The 26,469-nt window shown below is 45.3% G+C and overlaps 2 protein-coding genes across 3 annotated transcripts; both read left to right on the top strand.

Moving 5' to 3' along the window:
• The first annotated feature begins 12,562 nt into the window (after nucleotides 1–12,562).
• LOC115161108 (V-set domain-containing T-cell activation inhibitor 1) lies at nucleotides 12,563–15,242 on the top strand. The gene is made up of 5 exons (XM_029711855.1): nucleotides 12,563–12,723; nucleotides 12,906–12,970; nucleotides 13,199–13,576; nucleotides 13,682–13,936; nucleotides 14,721–15,242. Exons 1-5 carry the CDS (start codon nucleotides 12,692–12,694, stop codon nucleotides 14,840–14,842), a joined length of 852 nt encoding a protein of 283 aa, XP_029567715.1. The 5' UTR covers nucleotides 12,563–12,691; the 3' UTR covers nucleotides 14,843–15,242.
• An 80-nt stretch (nucleotides 15,243–15,322) lies between these two features.
• LOC115161107 (tripartite motif-containing protein 45) lies at nucleotides 15,323–20,162 on the top strand. Of its 2 annotated transcripts, XR_003869173.1 has the most exons (7): nucleotides 15,323–16,256; nucleotides 16,496–17,247; nucleotides 18,454–18,583; nucleotides 18,817–18,931; nucleotides 19,045–19,171; nucleotides 19,324–19,411; nucleotides 19,606–19,696. XR_003869173.1 is itself a non-coding variant. In XM_029711854.1 (6 exons), exons 1-6 carry the CDS (start codon nucleotides 15,763–15,765, stop codon nucleotides 19,791–19,793), a joined length of 1,806 nt encoding a protein of 601 aa, XP_029567714.1. In that variant the 5' UTR covers nucleotides 15,325–15,762; the 3' UTR covers nucleotides 19,794–20,162. The 2 variants fall into 2 exon arrangements, 1 of the variants encoding a protein (XP_029567714.1); XM_029711854.1 differs by lacking the exon at nucleotides 19,324–19,411 and having other exon boundaries at nucleotides 15,325–16,256; nucleotides 19,606–20,162.
• The last annotated feature ends 6,307 nt before the right edge of the window (nucleotides 20,163–26,469 follow it).

Here is a 26,469-nt window from a genome sequence, read left to right as displayed (position 1 = left end):
AACTGGGCCGAGGAGACGCTCTGGCGGCCAGATGCGTTGAGCCGGCGCACTTCTTCCTGGCTGCCGGCCAACTCTCGCCTGGCAACGCTGCGGAGCCCGTACCGACCGCACCGGACTGTGCGTGCGGATGGGCGAGATAGTGAGCATTACCCCGTAATGCATTTCTCGCCCCTCTGCACGCCCGCTCCGCAGTGCCCTTTCCGCCAGCACCATTTCCCGGAATCTCGCATCAAACTCAGCGCATGACTCCTTTCTTCGCTCCGGTTTGCTCCACGGCTCTCTCCTATATGCCCGGGAAGTTAGGTCAGGGCTGCCCCTGACCTAGCCAAACTACCCGTATGCCCCACCAATTTTTTTGGGGGGGCTGCCTCTCAGCCTCCTCTTGCCGCCCCAGCCATTCCTCCCAGTATCGCCGTTCCGCCTTCGCTGCCTCTATCTCTTCCGGCGGGCGGCGATACTCTCCCGGCCTTGTCCACGGTCCTGCCCCACCCAGGATTTCCTCCCAGGTCCATGACTCCAAGCCATAGTGCTCGGTCCTGCTCCTCCTCCCACGCTGCTTGGTCTTCTTTTGGTGGGTAGTTCTGTCACAGGCGTCGAAAGGATTAGACCAAGGCGCAGCGTGTATAGTGCTCATCTTCATTTATTTTGAGAGAACACAAACAAAATAACCAAACGACAAACAGTTCCGTAAGGTACACAGACTATATGGAAAACAACCACCCACAAAACCCAAAGGAAAACAGGCTGCCTAAGTATGGCTTCCAATCAGAGACAACGAAAGACATCTGCCTCTGATTGGAAACCATACTCGGCCAAACTTGGAAAACGAAACATAGAAAATGAAAACTAGAACACATTCCCCTAGAAACAAACAAACCCCAAAACACACAAAACAACCCCCTTGCCACGCCCTGACCATTCTTCTATAGCAAATGACCCTTTTCACTGGTCAGGACGTGACACTTCCATTCTTCTTGCTAACGTGCAATCGTTAGAAAATAAAATTGATGACCTAATATTAAGATTATCCTACCAACGGGACATTAAAAACTGCAACAACTTATGTTTCACCGAGACGTGGCTGAACGAAGAAACAAACAATATAGAGCTGGCGGGATTTTCCATGCACCGGCAGAATAGAGACGCTACCTCTGGTAAGACGAGGGGTGGAGGTGTGTGTCTTTTTGTCAATAACAGCTGGTGCGCGATGTCTAATATTAAAGAAGTCTTGAGGTATTTCTCTCCTTAGGTAGAGTACCTTATGATAAGCTGTCGACCGCACTATCTACCAAGAGAGTTCTCATCTGTATTATTCGTAGCCGTCTATTTACCACCACAAAGCGGAGCTGGCACTAGCGCATGTGGCAAATAAAGTTTGATTTGATTTGATAAGAAGGTAGACTCTGGTAAAAGGAGCAACTAGACCTATCCATAACCCTGCTAAGAAAGACACAGCAACCAAGAAACTATGGCTTCATGTGGAAAGGTCATCTTCTGGAGGTGAGACCTCTGTTCAATGTGTTTTTACCTGGATAAATAGGGTGGTTGTTGTTCAAGGTCAGCGATCACCAACAAGGTTGTGGTATCATTTGATTATCATTAGAAATTGTGATGCCCAATTGACTTGGAAAGTTCTAAATTGATTTTGATTTAAAAAAATACATCTTCATTTGCAGCACTATCGTCCTTATCATAGTAATAACTGGACTCATCATCCTCATCTTTTTGCTACGGATCACAGGAGGAAATGTTTTGATTATAGGTTGATGTGTGCAACTGTTGAGGCTCTCTAGGAGAACGTGTTGGGTAGATGTTATCCCTATTTTCTACCCAAATTGTGTTCCCCTCTGGTCAAATGTTACTGTTTAGTCAATAAGCGGTGCAGACACTTACGTGTAAATATTGACCCAAGGAGAGTCCCTCTCTCTCCTGAGTTGCATGAATAGCATAGTGTGGGTTACCTACCAAGAAACCATGGCTTCACAAAAAAAAGTAATCTGCTAGAGGTAAAGCAATAGCTACGATATTGTTTTTCCAGGAAAAATATTGTGGTTGCTATTCGAGGCCAGCGATAGCTGTGCTTCCAAGTGCATAGTGAGATGAACTTGATATTGTGATGCTCAAATGACTTGGATTTGTATTTATTTTTATTTATTTGCAGCATGATCGTCCTTACTTTCTTGTTAACTGGACTCATCATTATCATTGTGGTGCTGAGGTTCAGAGGTCAACATGTCTGGATTATGGGTTGCTGTGTTCAACTGTTGAGACTCTCTAAATAACATGGTCATATTTCAGTTCCCTCTGGAAAGCACCTAAGTTGTTTCAAAAGCTGTCATGTGATCATGGTTTGCACCCCATCCTCTACCAAAATAAAAACTGGGTGAGGTCTGTGACTCCACAATTAACTATTGTCTTTGTAATTTTTTAGATTGCACCAGTGATGAAGATAGCATGATGTTAGCAGGAATGCACTGACACATCAAAATCAACATTCTACTAGAATACCGAAGTGTGGCAATAACGGCATTAAAGGGAAGTGGAGCTCAGTAAAAGGGAAGTGGAGCTCATTAAAGGCATTTCATAATGGAACCAAACATTGTGCCACTTCTAAAATGTTTTAATATAAATCTGTAGATCTATTAAATCACAGTGTCAATTTCTGTAATAGATTCATGGAGAACATGGTGCATAAATGATATCCAGGGTTGGGGTCAATACCATTCCAATTCAGTTAATTGAGGAAGTAAACTGAAACTCCGATTCCAAATGCTTGAGGAAGCATTGAGGAAAATTGGAATTGGAATTTAAGTTAAGACTACATCCTGAATTGAAGAACTGGACATCTTAAATGTGAAACAGGTGATGTTGTATGGATCAGAAACATGGAGATCAACCAAACAGATGTCAACTGTACTACGCCACCTCAATAACAAAGATGTCGAACCGAGTCCACTGAATGAGAACTGGACGGGAACCCATTGAACTACAAATAGAAAGAAGAAAGTGGAGTTGGATTGGACACACACTACGAAAACCGGCCTCCAACACCCTTGCAAGTCCCTGAAATGGAAGCCCCATGGGGAAGAAGGGTTGCAGAAACACTTGGAGAGACATCCAGGCAGAGATGGCAGAGAGCAGCCTCAATTGGAAACACTTTCCCTGAACCAAGTCAGCTGGAGGACATTCGTCAAATCAAATCGGTCGCGTACACACTTAAGTTAATGTTATTGTCACACCCTGATCTGTTTCACCTGTCCTTGTGCTTGTCTCCACCCCCACCAGGTGTCGCTCATGATCCCTGGTGTATTTATACCTGTGTTTGTCTCTTTGTGCCAGTTTGTCTTGTTTGCCAAGTCAACCAGTGTTTATGTCCTAGCTCCAATTTTTCCCAGTCTCTGTTTTTCATAGTCCTGTTTTTGACCCTTGCCTGTCCTGACACCGAACTCGCCTGCCTGACCATTCTTCCTGCTCTGACCTCGAGCCTGCCTAATGCCAAAAACATAAAATTTGGACTCATCAGACCAAAGGACAGATTTCCACCTGTCTAATGTCCATTGCTCGTGTTTTTTGGCAAAAAGCAAGTCTCTTCTTATTGGTGTCCTTCAGTGGTTACTTTGCAGCAATTTGACCATGAATGCCTGATTCACGCAGTCTCCTCTGCACAGTTGATGTTGAGATGTCTGTTAATTGAACTCTGAAGCATTTATTTGGGCTGCAATCTGAGGTGCAGTTAACTAATGAACTTATCCTCTGCAGCAGAGGTAACTCTGACTAACTTTCCAGTGGCGTTCCTCATGAGAACCTGTTCCATCATAGTGCTTGATGGTTTTTGCGACTGCACTTGAAGAAACTTTCAAAGTTCTTGACATTTTCAAGATTGACTGACCTTCGTGTCTTAAAGTAATGAACTGTCGTTTCTCTTTGCTTATTTGAGCTGTTCTTACCATAATATGGACTTGGTCTTTCACCAAATAGGGCTATATTCTCTATACCACCCCTACCCCGTCACAACTGATTGGCTCAAACGCATTAAGGAAAGAAATTCCACAAATTAAGGTACACCTGTTAATTGAAATGCATTCCAGATGACTACCTCGTGAATGTGGTTGAGAGAATGCCAAGAGTGTGCAAAGCTGTCATCATGGCAAAGGGTGGATATTTTGATTTGTTTAACACTTTTTTGCTTAGATGATTCCATATGTGTTATTTCATTGTTTTGATGTCTTCTATTATTCTACAATGTAGAATAGTAAAAATCAAGAAAAACCCTGGAATGAGTACTGTAGGGGTCCTTTTGACTGGTACTGTATATTAGAGTGAGCTATGTCAAGAATTCAGTGTATGAATAAATATGCAGTGTTTATAAACAGTCACTAAAATGCAATGTACAGTAGTAGAAATATTAGAATGACCTATGTTGAGAATACAGAATATAAATACACAGCACAAAACCCCATTTCAAAATGGAATTGCAGGAAATCAGTTTCCAGACCCGAGTCCGGAATCTAAATGGTGTGTAAAAACATTATGGACAATATGTGAATAGAAAATGTGTGTATACCAGTAGTTATATAGGATGAGTCATGACTAGAATACAGTATATACAGTGGCAAGAAAAAGTATGTGAACCCTCTGGAATTACCTGGATTTCTGCATAAATTGGTCATAAAATGTATCTGATCTTCATAGACAAACAGTGTGCTTAAACTAAATACAAACAAATTGTTTGTATTATTGAATACATAATTTAAACACACAGTGTAGGTTGTAAAAATTATGTGAACCCCTAGGCTAATAACTTCAGTAAGGACTCAACTAACCTGGAGTCCAATCAATGAGACGAGATTGGAGATTTTGGTTAGAGCTGCCCTGTCCCATAAAAACTCACAAAATGTGAGTTTGCTATTCACAAGAACCATTGCCTGATGTGAACCATGCCTGGAACAAAACAGATCTCAGAAGACCTAAGATTAAGAATTGTTGCCTTGCATGAAGCTGGAAAGGGTTACAAAAGTATCTCAAAGTCAGGCCACGGAAAGACAAATTGTCTATAAATGAAGAAATTTCAGCACTGTTGCTTCTCACCCTAGGAGTGGCTGTCCTGCAAAGATGACTGCAAGAGCACAGCACAGAATGCTTAATGAGGTTAAGAAGAATCCTAGCGTGTCAGCTAAAGACTTACATAAATCTCTGGAAGATGCTAACGTCGCTGTTGACGAGTCTACAATACATAAAACACTATGGAAGAAGCCACTGCTGTCCAAAAAAACAACATTGCTGCACATCTGAAGTTAGCAAAATAGCACCTGGATGTTCCACAGCAATACTGGCAAAATATTCTGTGAAAGATGAAACTCCAGTTGAGTTGTTCGGAAGGAATAATGTAGAAAAAAAAAGGCACAGCACAGCACACCAACATCAAAACCTCATCCCAACTGTAAACTATGGTAGAGGGATCATTGTCACGCTTGTGTAAAGGATTCGGAGACAGGCGTAGAAATACAGCTGAGTTTTTAATACACCCAAAACAACACTAATACAAAACACTGGGATGTACCCAAACAAAAGAGCAAGGGTAAATCTCGTAGAACGACACGGGACGAGACCCATAATACACAAAACACACAGCACAGGCTGAGACACCGCATAGGTACTCACACGACCAATGGACATGGGAACAATAATCGACAGCCCAATGGGGAAACAAAGGGAATATTTATACAAACACAATCAGTGAGGAATTGGAACCAGGTGTGCGTAATGACACAGTTTTGCTGCCTCAGGGCCTGGACAGCTTGCTATCATCGACAGAAAAATGTATTCCCAAGTTTATCAAGACATTTTGCAAGAGAATGTAAGGCCATCTGTCCGCCAATTGAAACTCAACAGAAGTTAGGTGATGCAAGAGGACAACAACCCAAAACACAGAAGTAAATCAACAACAGAATGGCTTCAACAGAAGAAAATACGCCTCCTGGAGTGGCCCAGTCAGTCCTGACCTCAACCCGATTGAGATGCTGTGGCATGACCTCAAGAGAGCAGTTCACACCAAACACCCCAAGAATATTGCTGAACTGATACAGTTTTGTAAAGAGAAATGGTTCAAAATTCTTCCTGACCGTTTGCGCAGGTCTGATCCGCAACTACAGAAAACGTTTGGTGGAGGTTATTGCTGCCAAAGGAGGGTCAACCTGTTATTAAATCCAAGGGTTCACATACTTTTTCCAACCTGCACTGTGTATTCAGTACTGCACTGTGTATTCAATACACAGTGTATTCAATACAGACATGAAACATTATAATTGTTTGTGTGTTATTAGTTTAATTAAGCAGACTGTGTTTGTCTATTGTTGTGACTTAGATGAAGATCAGATAAAATGTTATGACCAATTTATGCAGAAATCCAAGTAATTCTAAAGAGTTCACATACTTTTTCTTCCCACTGTTTAAAAAAAAAAATTTATTTAACCTTTATTTAACCAGGTAGGCTAGTTGAGATCAAGTTCTCATTTGCAACTGCAACCTGGCCAAGATAAAGCATAGCAAATCGACACATACAGCAACACAGAGTTACACATGGATTAAACAAAACATACAGTCAATAATACAGTAGAACAAAAGAAAACAAAAAGTCTATATACAGTGAGTGCAAATGAGATAAGACTGTTTAGGATAGGGGGCAGTATTTTCACGGCCGGATAAAAAACGTACCCGATTTAATCTGGTTATTACTCCTGCCCAGAAACTAGAATATGCATCTATTTGATTTGGATAGAAAACACCGTAAAGTTTCTAAAACTGTTTGAATGGTGTCTGTGAGTATAACAGAACTCATATGGCAGGCCAAAACCTGAGAAGATTCTATATGGGAAGTGCCCTGTCTGACCATTTCTTGTCCTTCTATAGCCTCTTTATCGAAAATAGAGGATCTCTGCTGTAACGTGACATTTTCTAAGGCTCCCATAGGCTCTCAGAAGGCACCAGAAGGGGGAATGATGACTCTGCAGTCCCTGGGCGAAAAACAGTAGGGGTTTTGAAAAGTGGTCGTTCTGAGAACAATGACACTGGTGCGCGCGTGCATGTGAAGACTCCATTTTCTATTTTCAGTGTGTCTCCCGGTCGGAATATTATCGCTATTTTACAAGAAAAATCGCATAAAAAATTGATTTTAAACAGCGTTTGACATGCTTCGAAGTACGGTAATGGAATATTTGGAATTTTTTTGTCACGATATGCGCCGGCGCGTCACCCTTCGGATAGTGTCTTGAACGCAAGAACAAAACGCAGCTATTTGGATATAACTATGGATTATTTGGAACCAAAACAACATTGGGTGTTGAAGTACAAGTCCTGGGAGTGCATTCTGACGAAGAACAGCAAAGGTAATCCAATTTTTCTTATAGTAAATCTGAGTTTGGTGAGTGCCAAACTTGGTGGGTGTCAAAATAGCTAGCCATGATGGCCGGGCTATCTACTCAGAATATTGCAAAATGTGCTTTCACCGAAAAGCTATTTTAAAATCGGACACCGCGATTGCATAAAGGAGTTCTGTATCTATAATTCTTAAAATAATTGTTATGTTTTTTGTGAACGTTTATCGTGAGTAATTTAGTAAATTCACCGGAAGTTTTCGGTGGGTATGCTAGTTCTGAACGTCACATGCTAATGTAAAAAGCTGTTTTTTGATATAAATGTGAACTTGATTGAACAAAACATGCATGTATTGTATAACATAATGTCCTAGGAGTGTCATCTGATGAAGATCATCAAAGGTTAGTGCTGCATTTAGCTGTGGTTTTGGTTTTTGTGACATTATATGCTAGCTTGAAAAATGGGCGTGTGATTATTTCTGGCTGGGTATTTTTATTATTTTTGTAGTGTTCTCTTTTTCAATTAAAATTCTAATGATGAACACATCCTCCGCTGCACCTTGGTCTAATTCTGACGACGGCCGTTACAGAATCCCCCACCAACAACGGACCAAGCAGCGGAGGAAGGAGCAGCACCAGGAGGGGATGAAGCAGCGTGCTCGGGAGGTAATGGCATCCTGGTCGCAGGAGGTTTTGTAGTCAAGGATTGACTGGACATGGGATCAATTATTTGACCACTGCAACAACCTGCCGAGGGAGCACGAGGGACACGAGAGGCAGCCCCCAATTTTTTTTGGGGGGGGACACACGGGGAGATTGGCGGAGTCAGGCGTTAGACCTGAGCCAACTCCCCGTGCTTACCGGAAGCAGTGTGGTACTGGTAAGGCACCGTGTTATGCTGTGAAGCGCACGGTGTCTCCAGTGCGCGTTCATAGCCCGGTGCGCTATAGGCCAGCCCCCGCAAGTGCCATGCGAGTGCAGGCATCGAGCCAGGACGGATTGTGCCAGCTCAGCGCGTCTGGTCTCCAGTGCGCCTTTTCAGTCCAGGTTATCCTGCACCGGCTCTGCGCACTGTGTCTCCAGGGCGCTGGGAGGGCCCAGTTCGCCAAATGCCTGCGCAGCCTGGAGTGTGGGTAAAGAGCCTACGTACCAGAACTCCAGTGCTCCCCCACAGACCGGTTTATCCTGTGCCTCCTCCTCGGACCAGGCCTCCAGTGGGTCTCCCCATCCTGGTCAGTCCTGTGCCTCCTCCACGGACCAGGCCTCCAGGGGGTCTCCCCATCCTGGTCAGTCCTGTGCCTCCTCCACGGACCAGGCCTCCAGGGGGTCTCCCCATCCTGGTCAGTCCTGTGCCTCCTCCACGGACCAGGCCTCCAGTGGGTCTCCCCAGCCTGGTGAGTCCAGTGCCTGCGCCCAGAGCCAGGCCTCCTTCATGTCTCCCCAGCCTGGTGAGTCCTGGGCCAGAGCCGCCCGCCAGTCCGGAGCCGCCAGAGCCGCCCGCCAGTCCGAAGCCGCCAGAGCTGCCCGCCTGTCTGGAGCCGCCAGAGCCGCCCGCCTGTCCGGAGCCGCCAAAGCCGCCCGCCTGTCCGGAGCCGCCAGAGCCGCCCGCCAGTCCGGAGCCGCTAGAGCCACCCGCCAGCCCGGTGAGTCCTGTGCCTGCGCCCAGGGCCAGGCCTCCTTCATGTCTCCCCAGCCTGGTGAGTCCTGTGCCTGCGCCCAGGGCCAGGCCTCCTTCATGTCTCCCCAGCCTGGTGAATCCTGGGTCAGTGCCGCCGGAGCCGCCCGCCAGCCCGGAGCCGCCGGAGCCGCCAGGGTCACCCGCCAGCCGGGCGCAGCCAGGGACGCCCGCCAGCCGGGCGCAGCCAGGGTCGCCCGCCAGCCGGGCGCAGCCAGGGTCGCCCGCCAGCCGGGCGCAGCCAGGGTCGCCCGCCAGCCGGGCGCAACCAGAATCGCCCGCCAGCCAGGCGCAGTCAGGGTCGCCCACCAGTCCTCCGGCGCGGCCAGGGGCGCCACCTAAGTGGGCGACGCCGAGGGTGGAGCGGAGACCACGTCCTGCACCTGAGCCGCCGCCGTAGGAAGGCCCACCCGGACCCTCCCCTTCAGAGTCAGGTTTTGCGGCCGGAGTCCGCACCTTTGGGGGGGATACTGTAACGCCCTGGCCATAGAGAGGGGTTTTTGTTCTTTATTTTGGTTAGGCCAGGGTGTTACATTGGGTGGGCGTTCTATGTTCATTTTTCTATGTTTTTGTATTTCTTTGTTTTGGGCTGTGTGTGGCTCCCAATCAGGCACAGCTGTAGTTCGTTGTTGCTGATTGGGAGTCACACATAAGTAGCCTGTTTTTCCTTTGGGTTTTTGTGGGTGATTGTTTCTGTCTAGTGTTTTCTGAGTAGAGTTAATCCTGACAGGACTGTTTTGCTGTCGTCTTTTGTTTATTTTTGTAGTGTTCTCTTTTTCAATTAAAACTCTAACGATGAACACATCCTCCGCTGCACCTTGGTCTAATTCTGACGACGGCCATTACACATGTTCATCTGTACAAACAATAGTACGCAAGTATAAACACCATGGGACCACACAGCCGTCATACCACTCAGGAAGTAGATGCGTTCTAGAGATCCTAGAGATGAACGTACTTTGGTGCGAAAAGTACAAATCAATCCCAGAACAACAGCAAAGGACCTTGTGAAAATGCTTGAGGAAACAGGTACAAAAGTACATATATCCATAGTAAAACGAGTCCTATATCGAAATAACCTGAAAGGCCGCTCAGCAAGAAAGAAGCCACTGCTCCAAAACCGACATAAAAAAACCAGACTACGGTTTGCAACTGCACATGGGGACAAAGATCGTACTTTTTGGAGAAATGTCCTCTGGTCTGATGAAACAAAAATAGAACTGTTTGGCCATAATGACCACCATTATGTTTGGAGGAAGACGGGGGACGCTTAAAAGCCAAAGAAAACCATCCCAACCGTGAAGCACGGGGGTGGCAGCATCATGTTATGGGGGTGCTCTGTTGCAGGAAGGACTGGTGCATTTCACAAAATAGATGGCATCATGAGGAAGCAAAATTAGTTGCATATATTGAAGCATCATCTCAAGACGTCAGTCAGGAAGTTAAAGCTTGCTTGCAAATGGGTCTTCCAAATGGACAATGACCCCAGGCATACTTCCAAAGTTGTGGGAAAATGGCTTAAGGACAGAAAAATCAAGGTATTGGAGTGGCCATCACAAAGCCTTGACCTCTATCCTATAGAAAATGTGTGGGCAGAACTGAAAAAGTGTGTGCGAGCAAGGAGGCCTACAAACCTGACTCAGTTACACCAGCTCTGTCAGGAGGAATGGGACAAAATTCACCCAACTTATTGTGGGAAGCTTGTGGAAGGCTAACCAAAACGTTTGACCCAAGTTAAACAATTTAAAGGCAATGCTATAAAATACTAATTGAGTGTATGTAAACTTCTGACCCACTGGGAATGTGGTGAAAGAAATAAAAGCTGAAATAAATGATTCTCTCTACTATTATTTTGACATTTCACATTCTTAAAATAAAGTGGTGATCCTAACTGACCTAAGAAAGGGAATTTTTACTAGGATTAAATGTCAGGAATTGTGAAAAACTGAGTTTAAATGTATTTGACTGAGGTTTATGTAAACTTCAGATTTCAACTGTCGGTCAGCAATCTCTAAGACACAGGTTAGTGTAGAGGATGATAGCGGCTTGTGACAGTGTCTGAGGTTCAGGGCAGGGTACTGGGTGGAGGACGGCTAGTGGTGGCTGTTTAACAGTCTGATGGCCTGCAGATACACTATAAGCTGTTTATCAGTCTCTCTGCCCCAGCTTTGATGCACCTGTACTGCCTCCTCCTTATAGATGTCGTGGAGGGCAGGCAGTGTGCCCCCGATGAGGCGTTGGGCTGACCACACCACCCTCTGGAGAGCCCTGCAATTGCAATTGCCGTACCAGGTGATGATACAGCCCGACAGGATGCTCTCAATGGGGCATCTGTAGAATTTTGTGATGGTCTTAGGGGCAAAGCCAAACGTCTTCAGCCTCCTGAGGTTGAAGAGGTGCTGGCATCAAGTATGTCACCAACAGGCTCCTCAAACCATAAGACTGCTAAATAGCTAAACAAATGGCTACACAGACTATCTGAGTTGACTATTTTATTTGTGACCTGTCTGTATGCACACTCAAACACACTCACACACACTGGCACTCCAACACACACAAACACTCACTTCATAATTTGCTCACGCACACATAATATGCACATACATTTATACTGACTCTACACACACGCACACCCACTCACATACAATCATCATATACGTTGCCGCAACTCTGTTTATCATATTTATCATATATCCTTATGCCTTGTCACCTTACCCCTATACATATCTACCTCTATCACTTCAGTATCCCTGCACATTGTAAATATGGTACTGGAACTTACTTTCTTGTGTGTTTTTGTTCTACCGTATGTTATTTTTAATATTATGTTGTTATTAATTACTGTATTGTTGGGTTTAGCGATTGCAAGAAAGGCATTTCACTGTACTTGTGCACGTGACATTAAAACTTGAAGAGACCCTTTTAGTTCCTCAGTAATGTGCACGCTGCGGAACTTGAAGCTTTTGACCCTCTCCACTGCGGCCCCGTCAATGTGAATGCGGGCTTGCTCTCTCTGCTGTCTCCTGCAGTCTATGATCAGCACCTTCGATTTGTTGACATTGAGGGAGAGGTTATTTTCCTGGCACCACTCCACCAAGGCACTCATCTCTGCCCTGTAGGCTGTCTTGTCGTTGTTGGTAATCAGTCCTACCACTGTTGTGTCATCAGCAAACTTCGTGATTGAGTTGGAGACGTGCGTGGCCACGAAGTCCTTGTTGAACATGGAGTACAGGAGGGGGCTGAGCACGCACCCCAGTGGGGTCCCCGTGTTGAGGATCAGTCAATGGTCTACGCTCCTATGGAGCCAAGGGCTTAAGTCAAGTAAGTCTGATTATATCCCTATTTCTTCCCTCTGGTCAAAAATGTTAATGGGAAGTCAGTAAGCAGTGCACACACACACCTAAGTGACAATATTGACTCAAGGAGAGTCCCTCGCTTTCCTGAGTACAGGGTTTGATATTACGAATTATGAATGACATACAGTAAGGTGTGGACTTCACATGTGGAGCTACAGTCGATCTCATACAGTATGTAGCTGCTGTAGACGACACATCACGTGGATACTGTATGTGGACTCTGGTAAAGGGAGCAGCTGGAACTATCATAACCCTGCTAAAAAAGAGCCAGCTACCATTGAGGAGCCATGGCCTCATTTGGACAGATAATCTTCTGGTGGTGAGGCCTCTATTCAATGTGTTTTAAAAAATATATATATGGTTGTTGTTATTTGAGGCCCAGCAACAGCTGTGCTTTTTATCACCAACAAATGCATACTGAGATTAATTAATCATTGGATATTGTGATGTTCAATTGACTTGGAAAGTTCTTGATATTTTCACCCCCATTTCCATTTGCAGCTTGATAGTCAGTATCTTCGTAACTGCTGGACTCATCATTCTCATCTTGTCTGTGTCATTGTCAGGTATGTAGTGAGCATATATATTGACTTGTGTCACCATCATTGTCAATATTCATGTAATGTCTCTGTTAACATGTAACATGTATTTGAACATATGTGAGATTGCATGTGTACCTGTGTGCGTTTGCCTGTGTGTGTGTGTGTAACTATAGTCCATACGAACTGCACACATCTCTATGTATGGAAATTAAGCCTCCTGTATGTTGTGTTCTGCTGTGTGCTGTCCTCCAGGTCAGGGTTTGGGGGGTTCCAAGGGCACTGTGTATAGCATTGACAAGTGGCCCATCGGGAACTTGGGGGAGGATGTCATCTTGAGCTGCAAGTTCAAGACTTCCACTAACAGCAGGGAATCGACCAGTCAGGTGTCAATCACCTGGACGAAGGAGGGGCTAAGTGAAGTTGTGTACAAGTACGATAAAGGAGCAGTCCAGCTGACGAAGCAAAACCCCCAGTTTAAAAATAGAACCCTGCTGTTCTCAGATGCCATAGGTGGAGGCAATGCCTCCCTGTTGCTGAGGGACGTAAAAGTGGGAGACAATGGGGTGTACTACTGCAGTGTGAGCACTCCTAGTTGCTCGGGAACTGCCAGTGTTAACCTCAGAGTTGCAGGTAAGGAGCCAACTTGTTTGGCATTCTCAATATTTCACACTGAATATTGAGAATGAATATAACTGCACACAAAGTAGCCTACTCTGAAAATATGCTTCACTTCAGCTTTCTCAGCCCCCAAATTCAAGCGGGTAAACACTACCCTAACGGCAGAGGCAGAGAGATGGTTCCCCAAACCAAACGTCACCTGGTTGGACGTCAATGACAACGTCCTGAACGAAAGTGAAACGAGCTTCTTCAACAACTCCGCCGGGATAACTCGATTCATCAGCTCCCTTCAGCCAATCAAATTGTATGGCAGCTACACCTGCATCATCCAAAACCCTCTGGTGAAGGCTGTCTCCCAGGCAACCGTCAAAGGTCCAGTAAACACCTTTCAGAGAAAATACAATTTTATACTGAGAAAATACCTGGATGAGAACTGCATGTTAGACAACTCTCACCCAGTTTAAAAACACTTACACAAGTTAAGTCACTCACTCAGAGAACACCTACACCCTCTTCAGTCTATTTCACCACGACAACCCGGCCAAACATGACAACTAAACAAAAAATAAAGATGCAATTAAAGTGGCGTTTAACCCTACCAATGACTGGGAGCTCTCTAGGACTTAACTAACATAAGTAATTGAGTATACAAAACATTAAAAACACCTGCTCTTTCCATGACATAGACTGACCAGGTGAATCCAGGTGAAAGTTATCATCCCATATTGATGTCACATTAAAGGATTTTTAAGCCTTTAAGACTTGGCTTGTGTATGTGTGCCATTCAGAGGGCGAAAGGGCAGGACAAAACTTTTAAGTGCCTTTGAATGGGGTATGGTAACAGGTGCCAGGCACACCTGTTTGTGTCAAGAAACGCTGCTGCCGGGTTTTTCACGGTCAACAGTTTCCTGTGTGTATCAAGAATTGTCCATCACCCAAAGGACATGCAGCCAATTTGACACCACTGTGGGAAGCATCAGGAGTCAACATGGGCCAGCATCCCTATGGAATGATTTCGACACCTTGTAGAGTCCATGCCCTGATTTATTTAGGCTGTTCTGGGGGGGGGGGGGGGGGGGGGGTCCTAATGTTTGGTATACTCAGTGTATGTTTGGCAGTGTACATACTGTACAGTCAGCATCTTTTTTTATTACAGATACAGAGATATCAGCAAGGACTTTCTTCTCCTTCAATACTTCAGCTGCACCACCCATACTACTACCTCAATGGCACGTTCTCTCAGCTACGGCAGTGTTTTTCTCTGGATTTACCAGCTAACCTGATAAACACACAGACACCAACTGCTCCTCAGCCTACAGACAAGGTTCCTAAAAGTACTGTGGTAAAGTGAACAAGTCTGGCACTAACCACTAGCCTTGGGCTGCCTGGAGTCTGATGGAATTTATGTTGGATATAACAAGTGGAGATTGTGTGTGTGTGTGTGTGTGCGTGTGTGCGTGCGTGCGCGCGCGCACACGCGTGGCTATAGGTTATCTAATAAGTGGTGAAATTATAGGTACATACAGCAGCAATACTGTAATTACATAATAATAACAATTACTTTTTGTTTCTATGGGATTCCCTGTGGCAATCAGTCTACTGGGCTATCAGTGTAACACATGAATCTATAGGACTATAGTTTCTTTTTTACAATAAAATGTCAATTATTTTAAATGGTTTGATTTTGGTGCTTGTTGAAGTTCATTCTGTGATAGCTGCATGGGCCATGCATGGTCTTTCAGACCAGTAGATGGGGCCTGCGGGAAGGATATTCTGTCTCTGCTGAGTTGAGGGGCCTGGGACGTCTTTTAGTTCTCTGCTTCAGATCGGGTTCAACTTCAAACCACGCCTGGGGGTGCAAAGGCTGTTTTTCATTGGACTGGAGAAGAGGGTTTCATGTTTCAAGGAAGAGAGAATGTACCTAGTGTGGAGTTTTACGGAAGAAAAGTTGAGGGTGTAGGAAACAGTGTAACAATAGTTATAGGCCTATATAGTCCTACACTGAATGTTATGTTGGAGTTACGGTATGTATGCTGGGGTTTTCTGTTGCCTACTAACGTTAACTGTAACCTAGGCTGCTGATATAGTTGCAAATTGGTAGCCTAAGTCGATTTCTGACACCGGTATTTTTTATTCTTATTAAACAAAATCCGGCAACAAAGTGTTTTGAAAGAAACGAGACAATACTATAAAACACAATGTCACACTGTGACCAAATTTTGGAAAAAGATGTGGATTCCTCGCCAACCGCGACCACAAACTCGAGCTCTAAAAACGGAGATAATGGGGACGTCGTGGTCAATGCGAGGGCAGTGTGCCGCGTTTGTAAATGTTTATATCGCGAGCCTAAAATTATGCAGTGTTTACACACCTTCTGCGCAGACTGCGTTCGTCAACTGGAACCATTTTCGGTGTCTTCGGGAGTACACAATGGTAAAGCGGTCCCTCTGGAAGGCGAGCCGCTCTCCTCTGCCGTCACTGTTCTCTGTCCGGAGTGTGACTCCGAGGTGGACATCCCGTTGTCCGGAGTGGACGGGCTGACCACTGACCACTTGGCCCTGGACGAAGTGTTTCTGGAGACGCTGATGAGCAAGAACTCTGTGGTATGCGACCTGTGCAGCGACGGGGACGCAGAGAAGCGTTGTGAGGTGTGCAGTGTCAACCTCTGTGAGTTTTGTATTCAAGCACACAGGTGAGTGCAAAAAAATATATTTATAACTCATGTTCAATGTTTCAACATTGTTGCAAGTTAATTTTAACTAGTCTAGGATTATGGTTGGTTCCCGACTTCCATTTAAGCTTTGAGATAGCCTATGAGCTGGCCACTTGCCTTTTATTACATGATAGCTGTAGGCAGGTAGGCTACATGCAATTACAGTGTAATAAAGTGGAACCTATGAGTTCACAATCTCCACCTTCTTTCCTCCCCAGGAGACAGAAGAGGACGTCGTCTCACACCGTCCAGTGTCTGGAGGACCTGAAGACCAAGGGTTGTCTCTCTCGGCCCGTCCTGTGCTCCCTCCACCCTGGCCAGGAGCTGCGTCTCTTCTGTGAGCCCTGTGACCTACCTGTCTGCCTGGAGTGTGCTGCCACCTTCCACCGCGACCACCGCTGCCTCCCCACACGCGATGTCATCGATCGCCATGGGGGCCGTATCCGGGATTTGGTTACCGGGCGCCTGCGGCCACGGCTGGACCAGCTGGAGGAGTCACTTCGGAAGGTGGACCTATCCCAGGAGGCCTTGCAGACCAGGGTGGATGCGGCGGTGGACGAGGTGCGTTCATTTGCACGAGGCTACGCTAGCGCTGTGGAGTCGCACTGCCTGTTGCTGCTACGGCGCTTAGAGGAGCTGTGTCTGCAGCGCAGGAGTCATCTCCATCTGCAGAGGGCGCAGCTGCAGCAGGCCCTGTCGGACACCCGCGGGGGGGTGGAGTTCGCCGAGCGGCTGCTGACGTGCGGGTCGGACGCAGAAATCCTCAGTGCTAAGGACGTGACCCTCCGCAGGCTGGCTGTCCTGATGGAGACGGGCTACAACCCCCCCCCAGCAACCGTCTGCCCCGATGACGGGAGCAGTTTCTGCTTCCTGCCACGGGAGAGTGCAGGCGAAGTGGCGGGATACCCGATGGTGGGGGTGATCCACACCAAGACCCTGGAGCTCAGCAGGTGCACCATTGAAGGGGAAGGTGAGACCCCAACCAAGGTCCCGTCCAGAAACAACCCTTAGCCCCTATGCCCTATTTCCCCTAGCCCCTACTTCTAAGGCAGTTCTCCTGTCCCACTTTTAACAACCCTGTAGGAAGCCTCTTTAAGTATGTTTAGGGGATGCTCTTTTACAACAGACCTACATACGCATGCATGCATGCACACACACACACACACACACACACACACACACACACACACACACACACACACACACACACACACACACACACTCAAACAGAGCCCTTAGGCAATTATACAGTATGTAAAGGATAAGCAGTGGTTGACATTTCTGGTCTTTATGGAAACATTTCAAGTGGCAGGTATTTGAGATATACCCCTCTCTTTTGTTGTGTGATACACACACACACTCACACACACACCGCTCTGTTGCAGCATGCCCACTGTGATAGTACAAAGAGCTATTCCCTGCTGTGGCTGATGTTTGCCTGCTGAGCTGGAGATGCATGGCTTCAGCAAATAGAGACTCTCTCTGTGTCAAAGTCAACTGCCACAAGTCGTATTCATTTAAATGTAGTGACAGATGTCAATCCATAAAGCAGGTGTGTGTGTTTTGTCTGTGTCTACTACAGGGCCTTGGAGAGTGTTTGTGATAAGAGTTGAAAAAGAGAACCTGCAGCCCATGTCACTGTTTCTTTACTTCCCCAGTTTCTGGGCTTAAGGATAAGGATGTTATAGAATTAGTGCCCATGTTTAGCGTTTATAAACAAAGCTGTAGATTACACAAGGCTATAGTATCTACACATCAGGAAATACAGGCTTAAGCCACTCTTATCAATCATACAGTATTTACAAATGTGTGCCCATGTTAAAACCAGACAGGCTCTGTGATAAAAGATTGAAGTCAGGGGTTTGGTCCACTGTAGTGTAGGACATGTCAAGCAGTAAAGTGTGTGTTAAGAGCAACAGCTGCTGGTGCAGTGTGACAGGGTGCATGGCTGTCACCAGAACACACACACAAAGCCACACCACCAGTGTCTAGATCAGAGTGGCTTTATGTGCTTATGTATAGACAGAGCCTTCTACTCAAGTGCTATCCTAAAAGGTCTTTCAGGGGGAAACAACCTTTGTCAGCGCTGAGAGGGAAGAAACACGTACGTGTGTGTGTGTCTCTGTTTGTGTGTGTGTGAAAGAGAGACTGACCTTTAACCTGTCCCTGCCCCCAGGTCTGCAGCGTGGCAGGGAAGGCCAGAGAGGGGAGTTCACCCTGGTGTGTAGAGACGCTGCTGGGGAGCAGATGGGTCATGGAGGGGAAGCTGTCCTGGTCAGTATGGTCCACAAGGAGAAGAAAGACTGGTGAGGAACCAGATGATCTGCAGCACACACATCTACCACGTTCTCTGTACTACTGGGTGTGCCGGGTTTCTGATCTGATTGAGCTAATCTTGATGATCATTTGTTATTTATTCCGGATCATTATGAGATGATGCTGTTATAAAGGGGTCATACATGCTTTGTAAGTTGTACCATGCATTATAAGTACATCATCAAATATATCTGCTGCTGTTAATTACTTGTGTCCTCTGCAGCAGAGTGGAGGCGGCGGTGGTGGATAACAGTGATGGCTCCTATTCTGTCTCCTACACCCCCATGGAGCCAGGGCCCTACTCTGTGTGGGTGTGTGTCAAGGCCCTACACGTTAAGGTACTGTACAGTATTTGATAATGATAATGACGGTAATCGTGACAATCAGGATTTAGTAATAATACTAGTAAGCATGCTTACTTAATGACGCTGGCAATCCCTTCACCCTCCAGGGTTCCCCCTTTGTCCTGAATGTGAGGAGACAGGTCCGGTGGCACCGTGGAACGTTCCACTGCTGTTCCTTCTGCTCCAGTGGGGGTTCTAAAGAGGCCCGTTGTGGCTGCACGGGAACCATGCCAGGTAGGTACAGCAGACTACAGGGTACTTGGCTAGGTATGTTTAAAATGGGATATATAGCTACGCTGAATAGGAAATATACACTTATCTGCAGAACTCAATGGCAAGGCCAGATCTAGTACTGGTGCAGGGATAATGCTAGGTATGTCCTCTAGGGGCAGTATGCCAAGTATGTGCAGCAGAGTAAAGGCTACTGAAGGACCGGTACGCTAAGTATGTGCAGAATGGGAAATGTCACATCAGGTAACAGTAACTCTTTACGGCTCTGTGTCTGTCGTTATGTCCCCCATGACATTATGCACCAGCCAGATTTACTAAGCGTTTTCCAAAGTGAATAAAACACAGACGGTCACGGTAGCTTTGCTTTTCATCTCTTACTCTGAAAATATCAGGTACAAACTATGAATAGTACTCTCGCTTTTTGTGTGTGTGCGCAGGAGGGTTCCAGGGCTGTGGTCACGGCCATAAGGGTCACCCCGGTAAGCCCCACTGGTCGTGCTGTGGCAGTACGGTGGAGGCCTCAGAGTGCCTGCCACAGAGTGTCATAACGGCAGTGGGGGGAACAATAACAGCAGTGGGGGGGACAGGCTCGCCCCGGGGCCAACTCAGGACAGTGGAGCTCTGAGGGACAGGGCCAGGACACCTCTACCCCCTCCAGACATCATGGGTCTACGAATCAACCCTTTCAGATGATGAACGAAATACTGGGAAAGAAGTGGGACAGTGTGGATAAATGTGAGAAGAAATGAATTAAGGAAAAGTCAACTAGATAGGCCGCAGCATTACTTATGAATATCTATTCATTTCTATTTTCAAGTTGTAGATTTTATACACACTACACAAAACAATATTTGTTGTGATCTGCTACTGTAGCTAACTATTTTGTCGTTTCTATTGTTTTGCATGTGCATGTTACATCACAAAACTGACTTTGTGCCTTTCATGTATTTGAAAGACCATTATTTTTATTCTGAAATAAATAACACTGGAATAACTTAATGTCTCGTACAATATTAACAACAGTTATGAGGTTTCTATCCTGAATACAAAGCATAACGTACAGGTGACGTCGGAAGTTTACATACACCTCAGCCAATACATTTAAACTCCGTTTTTCACAATTCCTGACATTTAATCCTAGTAAAATTTCCTGTTTTAGGTCAGTTAGGATCACCACTTTATTTTAAGAATGTGAAATGTCAGAAAGCTGTTTAAAGGCACAGTCAACTTATTGTATGTAAACTTCTGACCCTCAGTGTGATACAGTGAATTATTCTGTCTGTAAACAATTGTTGGAAAGATGACTTGTGTCATGCACAAAGTAGATGTCCTAACCGACTTGCCAAAACTATAGTTTGTTAACAAGACATTTGTAGAGTGGTTGAAAAACAAGTTTTAATGACTCCAACCTAAGTGTATGTAAACTTCCGACTTCAACTGTATATACTTCCTAATACATTTAGTCATTGTTTAGAATACACAACAGGGTGATAGTTAGTTGTCACTGCGATTCCTCTCTCTGCCACTGTATGGCAGTAGTGGGCTATTCACTCCTACTTCAGACCATCTCAGTAATGGAAATATTCCATTAAATACGAGCTACTTGGAGAATCCCTATTAGTGGGGACAGTGCCTAATCAAGTGCAATACGTATTTAATTACGCTATATTGTAATTGAGTAATAGTGCACTGACTGTTCTCACCAGATGTCATGTTTAGCTGGTTGTACAGTTGTTGTTGCTGCCTACGTAGAAGCTGTACCACTGCATGTTGGTTGAAACGCTGTTTGACTACTGGTCAACAAAATGCACTCTCACCCTCCCTAAGGGAGCTGAACCTCCTCTGTACAGTTGTTTAGTGGGGGCAGGGAGGGGTTAAAGATCATTAGAGATGATGATGATGATGAAGGGTTGGATCAAAAACACTACCTGATCTCTCTGAACAACTGCCCCCACCTCTTACATAAGAACACATACACACCAAGTGTTGAAACCACATTACAGTGGACCAGTGGTGTCAAGTACTGAAGTAAAAATACTTTAAAGTACTACTTAAGTCATTTTTTGGGGTATCTGTACTTTACTATTTTTTATTTTTGACAACTTTTACTTTTACTCCACTACATTCCTAAAGAAAATAATGTAATTTTTACTCCATACATTTTCCTTGACAACCAAAAGTCCTCGTTACATTTCGAATGCTTAGCAAGACAGGAAAATGGTCCGAGTGTTGAAATGTGCCCCTGGCTATCCCTAAATGTAAAAAAACAGAAAATCGTGCCATCTGGTTTGCCTAATATAAGGAATTTGAAATTATTTTTACTTTTGATACTTAAGTGTATATTAGCAATTACATTGACTTTTAATACTTAAGTATTTTAAAAACCAAGTAGTGGACTTTTACTTGAGTCATTTTCTATTAAGGTATCTTTACTTTTACTCAAGTATGACAATTGGGTACTTTTTCCACCACTGCAGTGGACTATTAAAACAGTTTTAGGACTGCAAAGTGGACCCAGGAGAGAAGAGGTTTATGTCATCCCACATTAAACTCTTTAACCCCATGATTGAGAACTGAAGTAACGTGTCTTGTAAGCTTAAGAACCTCTTGTAATACAACCTAACAGAAAAATGTGATGGAAAATAACTCTTAGTCCCTTATTCCTCTCCCCTCCCTCTGTCTTTCTCCCTGTATTTGTATTCCTTCTCTCACAAGGAACCTACCTGTTTCATTCACTGACTCTCTCTCTCCCTTTCTCTTGGCGTGTTCAGCTGAGCTGACCATCATACTCCTGTCTTTCTCATCACTCCTGTGTGTGTGTGCGTTTCTGAGGTGATGACTTCATCTTTATCCCTCTCCTGTCAAGAGCTCGCCAAGTCACATCACCACGACAACCATGTTATGACACTGTCTGACATCCCACTCTGATAGGCTCTTCATCTCAGGGCTCCAAGAGATGAGCCGCAATGTTCTTCATCATTGCAGAGGTTGAAATAGAGGTAATTTAAAAGAACATGAACCCAGAGCAGTTTGTAATTATAAATGTACAGTGATGGAATGCCAATGCCGTGTAGAGTCTGACCATGCTGAACTTTGAATAATTTAGTTTAATTCGTTTATATTAGTTCAACCTCAATTATTCATGTGCATTGCAGGATCCACTTTCTAGCCCAAAATGCGTAATATATTAGTAAATTCCCTTTGGACTAGATAGATACAGCACGCAGTACAGATAGAATGAACCGAGCAGGAGGAATCCACTGCACTGTAGCTACTGCTCCATGGTGCAGTGAGCAGAGTTAGAGATGATTTTCTGTGTGTTTGTGACACATAAAGATTCCGACTATGGGTCACTCTGATCACAGTGTAACCTGATTTCACACAGGGGCCAGAGCCATAGCCATCACACTAATGTAGTTGCATAGCTCTAAATGGACCCTACATCACACAGGAGAGTGGAGTGCTCAATGGTTATCTCCAGGCAATAATGTGAACGTGGCCATACAAGACTTAACGTACAGAAATCTTGGGCCTAAAAGATGTGTGTATACAGAGTTCCTGAATACTACACAGTTTAATTACCCCCACAAACACTGTTCTGACTGACTGAGTGTCCACCAGCATATTTTCTGCCGCAGCGTGGGAGCTCATCCTCTTACCCTTGTCCTGGCCCAGATCCCCAGGGTGGTATGATGGTACTCTACGCTGTTGACTGGGTTTAATCTGTCGTAATTCACCCTCTCGTTCACATGGCGCTCCAAAGACAGATGCTGTTTCATTATGTTTACCTGCTGGATGTTGGCGTTTCATTTGCTGCACCAAGGCCTCATCTTTCTAAATCTTTATCTCCCTCACCATTTGTTCTCTCTTTGTTTCTTTTTCCCTCTCCACTCTTTTTTTCCTCTCTTGAAGTGTTTGTAATGAGCACTCTGTCTTTGCTGCATTGTTTATTGGGCTTGAAGTTCACCATGAATCCTCTCCAGGCCAATGATCCATAGCCCTCTGACATTGATAACCAGAGATGCAGTGAAGCAAACGGTCCCCCTCCCTCCGGAATTTGGCTCAGCTTTAAAAAAGCGTCAGTCCTTTTGTGTTTTAGGCAGATTGCCACCTGCACAGTGTTTTAAATGTACAGTTTTTGAGCGAGCGTTCGTGACTCACATGATCCGTCTCCAAAGAGGACTCTATATTGATTATGGCACATTCTGTGGAAAAAGTACCCAATTGTCATATGGCACCACACCACTAATTCACTCAGTGAGGGGTGTCACATAAATCAGCCCAGTGGCCCTGTGGTGTGGACTGCAGAGTTGGGCCCGAGCTAATGGCAGCTCAAGGACTCACTGACGGACTCGGTCTCCCCTGACTCAGCAGGACGTGACCGCATTTCAAGATGGATTGACTTCATGTGTCAAGAAATGCTTACTCCGGCCCCCTCATTGACATACTGTAAAATAAGCAGACATAACAACACTAATGACAACACAACCATTATCACAACTTATACTGCCACTAGACACAGTGTGAATAGATAGTTTCAGACTTGGTAGAAACAGTGAGCAGAAAACACATTTTGTCTGGTAGTCGGGACAAAAGTTGCACTCTGTAAACTGACAAATGATTAGGCTAATTGCACGCTTTGTTAGACAAAGAAGAGTGCATTGTATAGGGTCATTGATCTTGTTTCCACACAAAATGTATTTCTATAAAATTAAAATGTAAAAAAAAAAATCCACTTTCCCATAATTCTTCCTAGGCCTAAATGCTCCCGTACCTTAATTTAAGACCTTGCAAAGTAGTCTCGGAAATCACAGACCTAGGCCAACATTGTTTGTGTTCCCCTGCTCAGAATTTGCATGCATCAACCAATGGTTGCATGCCACATCACCGACTGGGTGGTCAGGTACCAAATTACTATACCATATGATGTGGTTAGCTGATACGTAAAATACCTATCCAGGCGTTGTAAGATCTGGCATACGTCAGCAAAGTATGAGCAGGGAAACACGACCATTGTTAACATTGTAAGAGGCAACCCTTCTACCTAGTGTAGTGAGACTACTAAAGCAATAATTGCTGGATCCATACACTGAGTGTAGAATACATTAAGAACACCCGCTCTTTCCATGACCAGGTGAAAGCTTGAATCCCTTATTGATGTCACTTGTTAAATCCACTTCAATCAGTGTAGATGAATGGGAGGAGATAGGGTAAAGAAGGATTGTTAAGCCTTGAGACAAAAAAGCCTTGGTTTCATGCATGTTAACATCAGAAGCCTCCTCCCTAAGTTTGTTTTACTCACTGCTTGAGCACACTCCGCCAACCCTGATCTCCTTGCCGTGTCTGAATCCTGGTTTAGGAAGGCCACCAAAAATTCTGAGATTTCCAACCCCAACTACAACATTTTCCGTCAAGATAGAATTGCCAAAGGGGGAGGAGTTGCAATCTACTGCAGAGATAGCCTGCAAAGTTCTGTCATACTTTCCAGGTCTATGCCCAATCAGTTCGAGCTTCTAATTTAAAAAATGAATCTCTCCAGAAAGAAGTCTCTCACTGTTGTCGCCTGTTATAGACCCACCTCAGCTCCCAGCTGTGCCCTGGACACCATATGTGAATTGATTGCCCCCATCTATCTTCAGAGTTCGTTCTGTTAGGTGACCTAAACTGGGATATGATTAACACCCCGGCAGTCCTACAATCTAAGCTAGATGCCCTCAATCTCACACAAATTATCAAGGAACCCACCAGGTACAACTCTAAATCCGTAAACATGGGCACCCTCATAGATATTATCCTGACCAACTTGCCCTCCAAATACACCTCTACGGTTTTCATTCAGGATCTCAGCGATCACTGCCTCATTGACCTGCATCCGCAATGGGTCCGTGATCAAACGACCAGCCCTCATCACTGTCAAACGCTCCCTAAAACAATTCTGCGAGCAGGCCTTTCTAATCGACCTGACTCGGGTATCCTGGAAGGATATTGACCTCCCGTCAGTCGGGGATGCCTGGTCGTTCTTTAAAAATAATTTCCTCACCATCTTAAATAAGCATGCCACTTTCAAAAAATAGAACAGATATAGCCCTTGGTTCACTCCAGACCTGACTGCCCTCGACCAGCACAAAAACGTCCTGTGGCGGACTGCACTAGCATCGAATAGTCCCCGTGATATGCAACTTTTCAGGGAAGTCATGAACCGATACACGCAGTCAGTCAGGAAAGCAAAAGCTAGCTTTTTCAAACAGAAATGTGCATCCTGTAGCTCTAACTCCAAAAAGTTTTGGGACACTGTAAAGTCCATGGAGAATAAGAGCACCTCCTCCCTGGTGCCCACTGCACTGAGGCTAGGTAACACTGTCACCACTGATAAATCCACGATAATGGATAATTTCAATAAGCATTTCTCTACGGCTGGCCATGCTTTCCTCCTGGCTACCCCAACCCCGGCCAACAGCTCCGCACCCCCCGCAGCAACTTGCCCAAGCCTCCCAGCTTCTCCTTCACCCAAATCCAGATAGCAGATGTTCTGAAAGAGCTGCAAAACCTGGACCCGTACAAATCAGTCTGGCTAGACAATCTGGACCCTCTCTTTCTAAAATGATCTGCCGCCATTGTTGAAACCCCTATTTACCAGTCTGTTCAACCTCTCTTTTGTATCATTCGAGATCCCTAAAGATTGGAAAGCTGCCGCGGCCATCCCCCTCTTCAAAGGGGGTGACACTCTAGACCCAAACTGTTATATACCTATATCCATCCTGCCCTGCCTTTCTAAAGTCTTCGAAAGCCAAGTTAACAAACAGATCACTGACCATTTCGAATCCCACCGTACCTTCTCCGCTGTGCAATCCGGTTTCCGAGCTGGTCACGGGTGCACCTCAGCCACGCTCAAGGTACTAAACGATATCATAACCGCCATCGATAAAATACAGTACTGTGCAGCCGTCTTCATCAACCTGGCCAAGGCGTTCGACTCTGTCAATCACCGTATTCTTTTCGGCAGTCTCAACAGCCTTGGTTTCTCAAATGACTGCTTCGCCTGGTTCACCAACTACTTCTCAGATAGAGTTCAGTGTGAAATCGGAGGTCCTGTTGTCCAGACCTCTGGCAGTCTCTATGGGGGTACCACAGGGTTCAATTCTCGGGCCGACTCTTTTCTCTGCATATATATCAACGATGTCGCTCTTGCTGCGCAAGATTCCCTGATCCACCTCTACGCAGATGACACCATTCTGTATACTTCTGGCCCTTATTTGGACACTGTGTTAACAAACCTCCAAACGAGCTTCAATGCCATACAA

This window comes from Salmo trutta, chromosome 24 (genome assembly GCF_901001165.1).
Source record: "Salmo trutta chromosome 24, fSalTru1.1, whole genome shotgun sequence".
Taxonomy (NCBI): Eukaryota; Metazoa; Chordata; class Actinopteri; order Salmoniformes; family Salmonidae; genus Salmo; species Salmo trutta.
The sequence above is the reverse complement of the archived record's forward strand: the minus strand, read 5'-3'. Positions and strand labels throughout refer to the sequence as shown.

Coding starts and splice junctions, on each gene's coding strand:
- LOC115161108 (XM_029711855.1), top strand. CDS start 12,692: ATGGCCTCATTTGGACAGATAATCTTCTGGTG. Junction 12,971..13,198: donor CTTGTCTGTGTCATTGTCAG/GTATGTAGTGAG, acceptor GCTGTCCTCCAG/GTCAGGGTTTGGGGGGTTCC. Junction 13,577..13,681: donor TGTTAACCTCAGAGTTGCAG/GTAAGGAGCCAA, acceptor GCTTCACTTCAG/CTTTCTCAGCCCCCAAATTC.
- LOC115161107 (XM_029711854.1), top strand. CDS start 15,763: ATGTCACACTGTGACCAAATTTTGGAAAAAGATGTGGATTCCTCGCCA. Junction 17,248..18,453: donor GTGCACCATTGAAGGGGAAG/GTGAGACCCCAA, acceptor CCCTGCCCCCAG/GTCTGCAGCGTGGCAGGGAA. Junction 18,932..19,044: donor TCAAGGCCCTACACGTTAAG/GTACTGTACAGT, acceptor TTCACCCTCCAG/GGTTCCCCCTTTGTCCTGAA.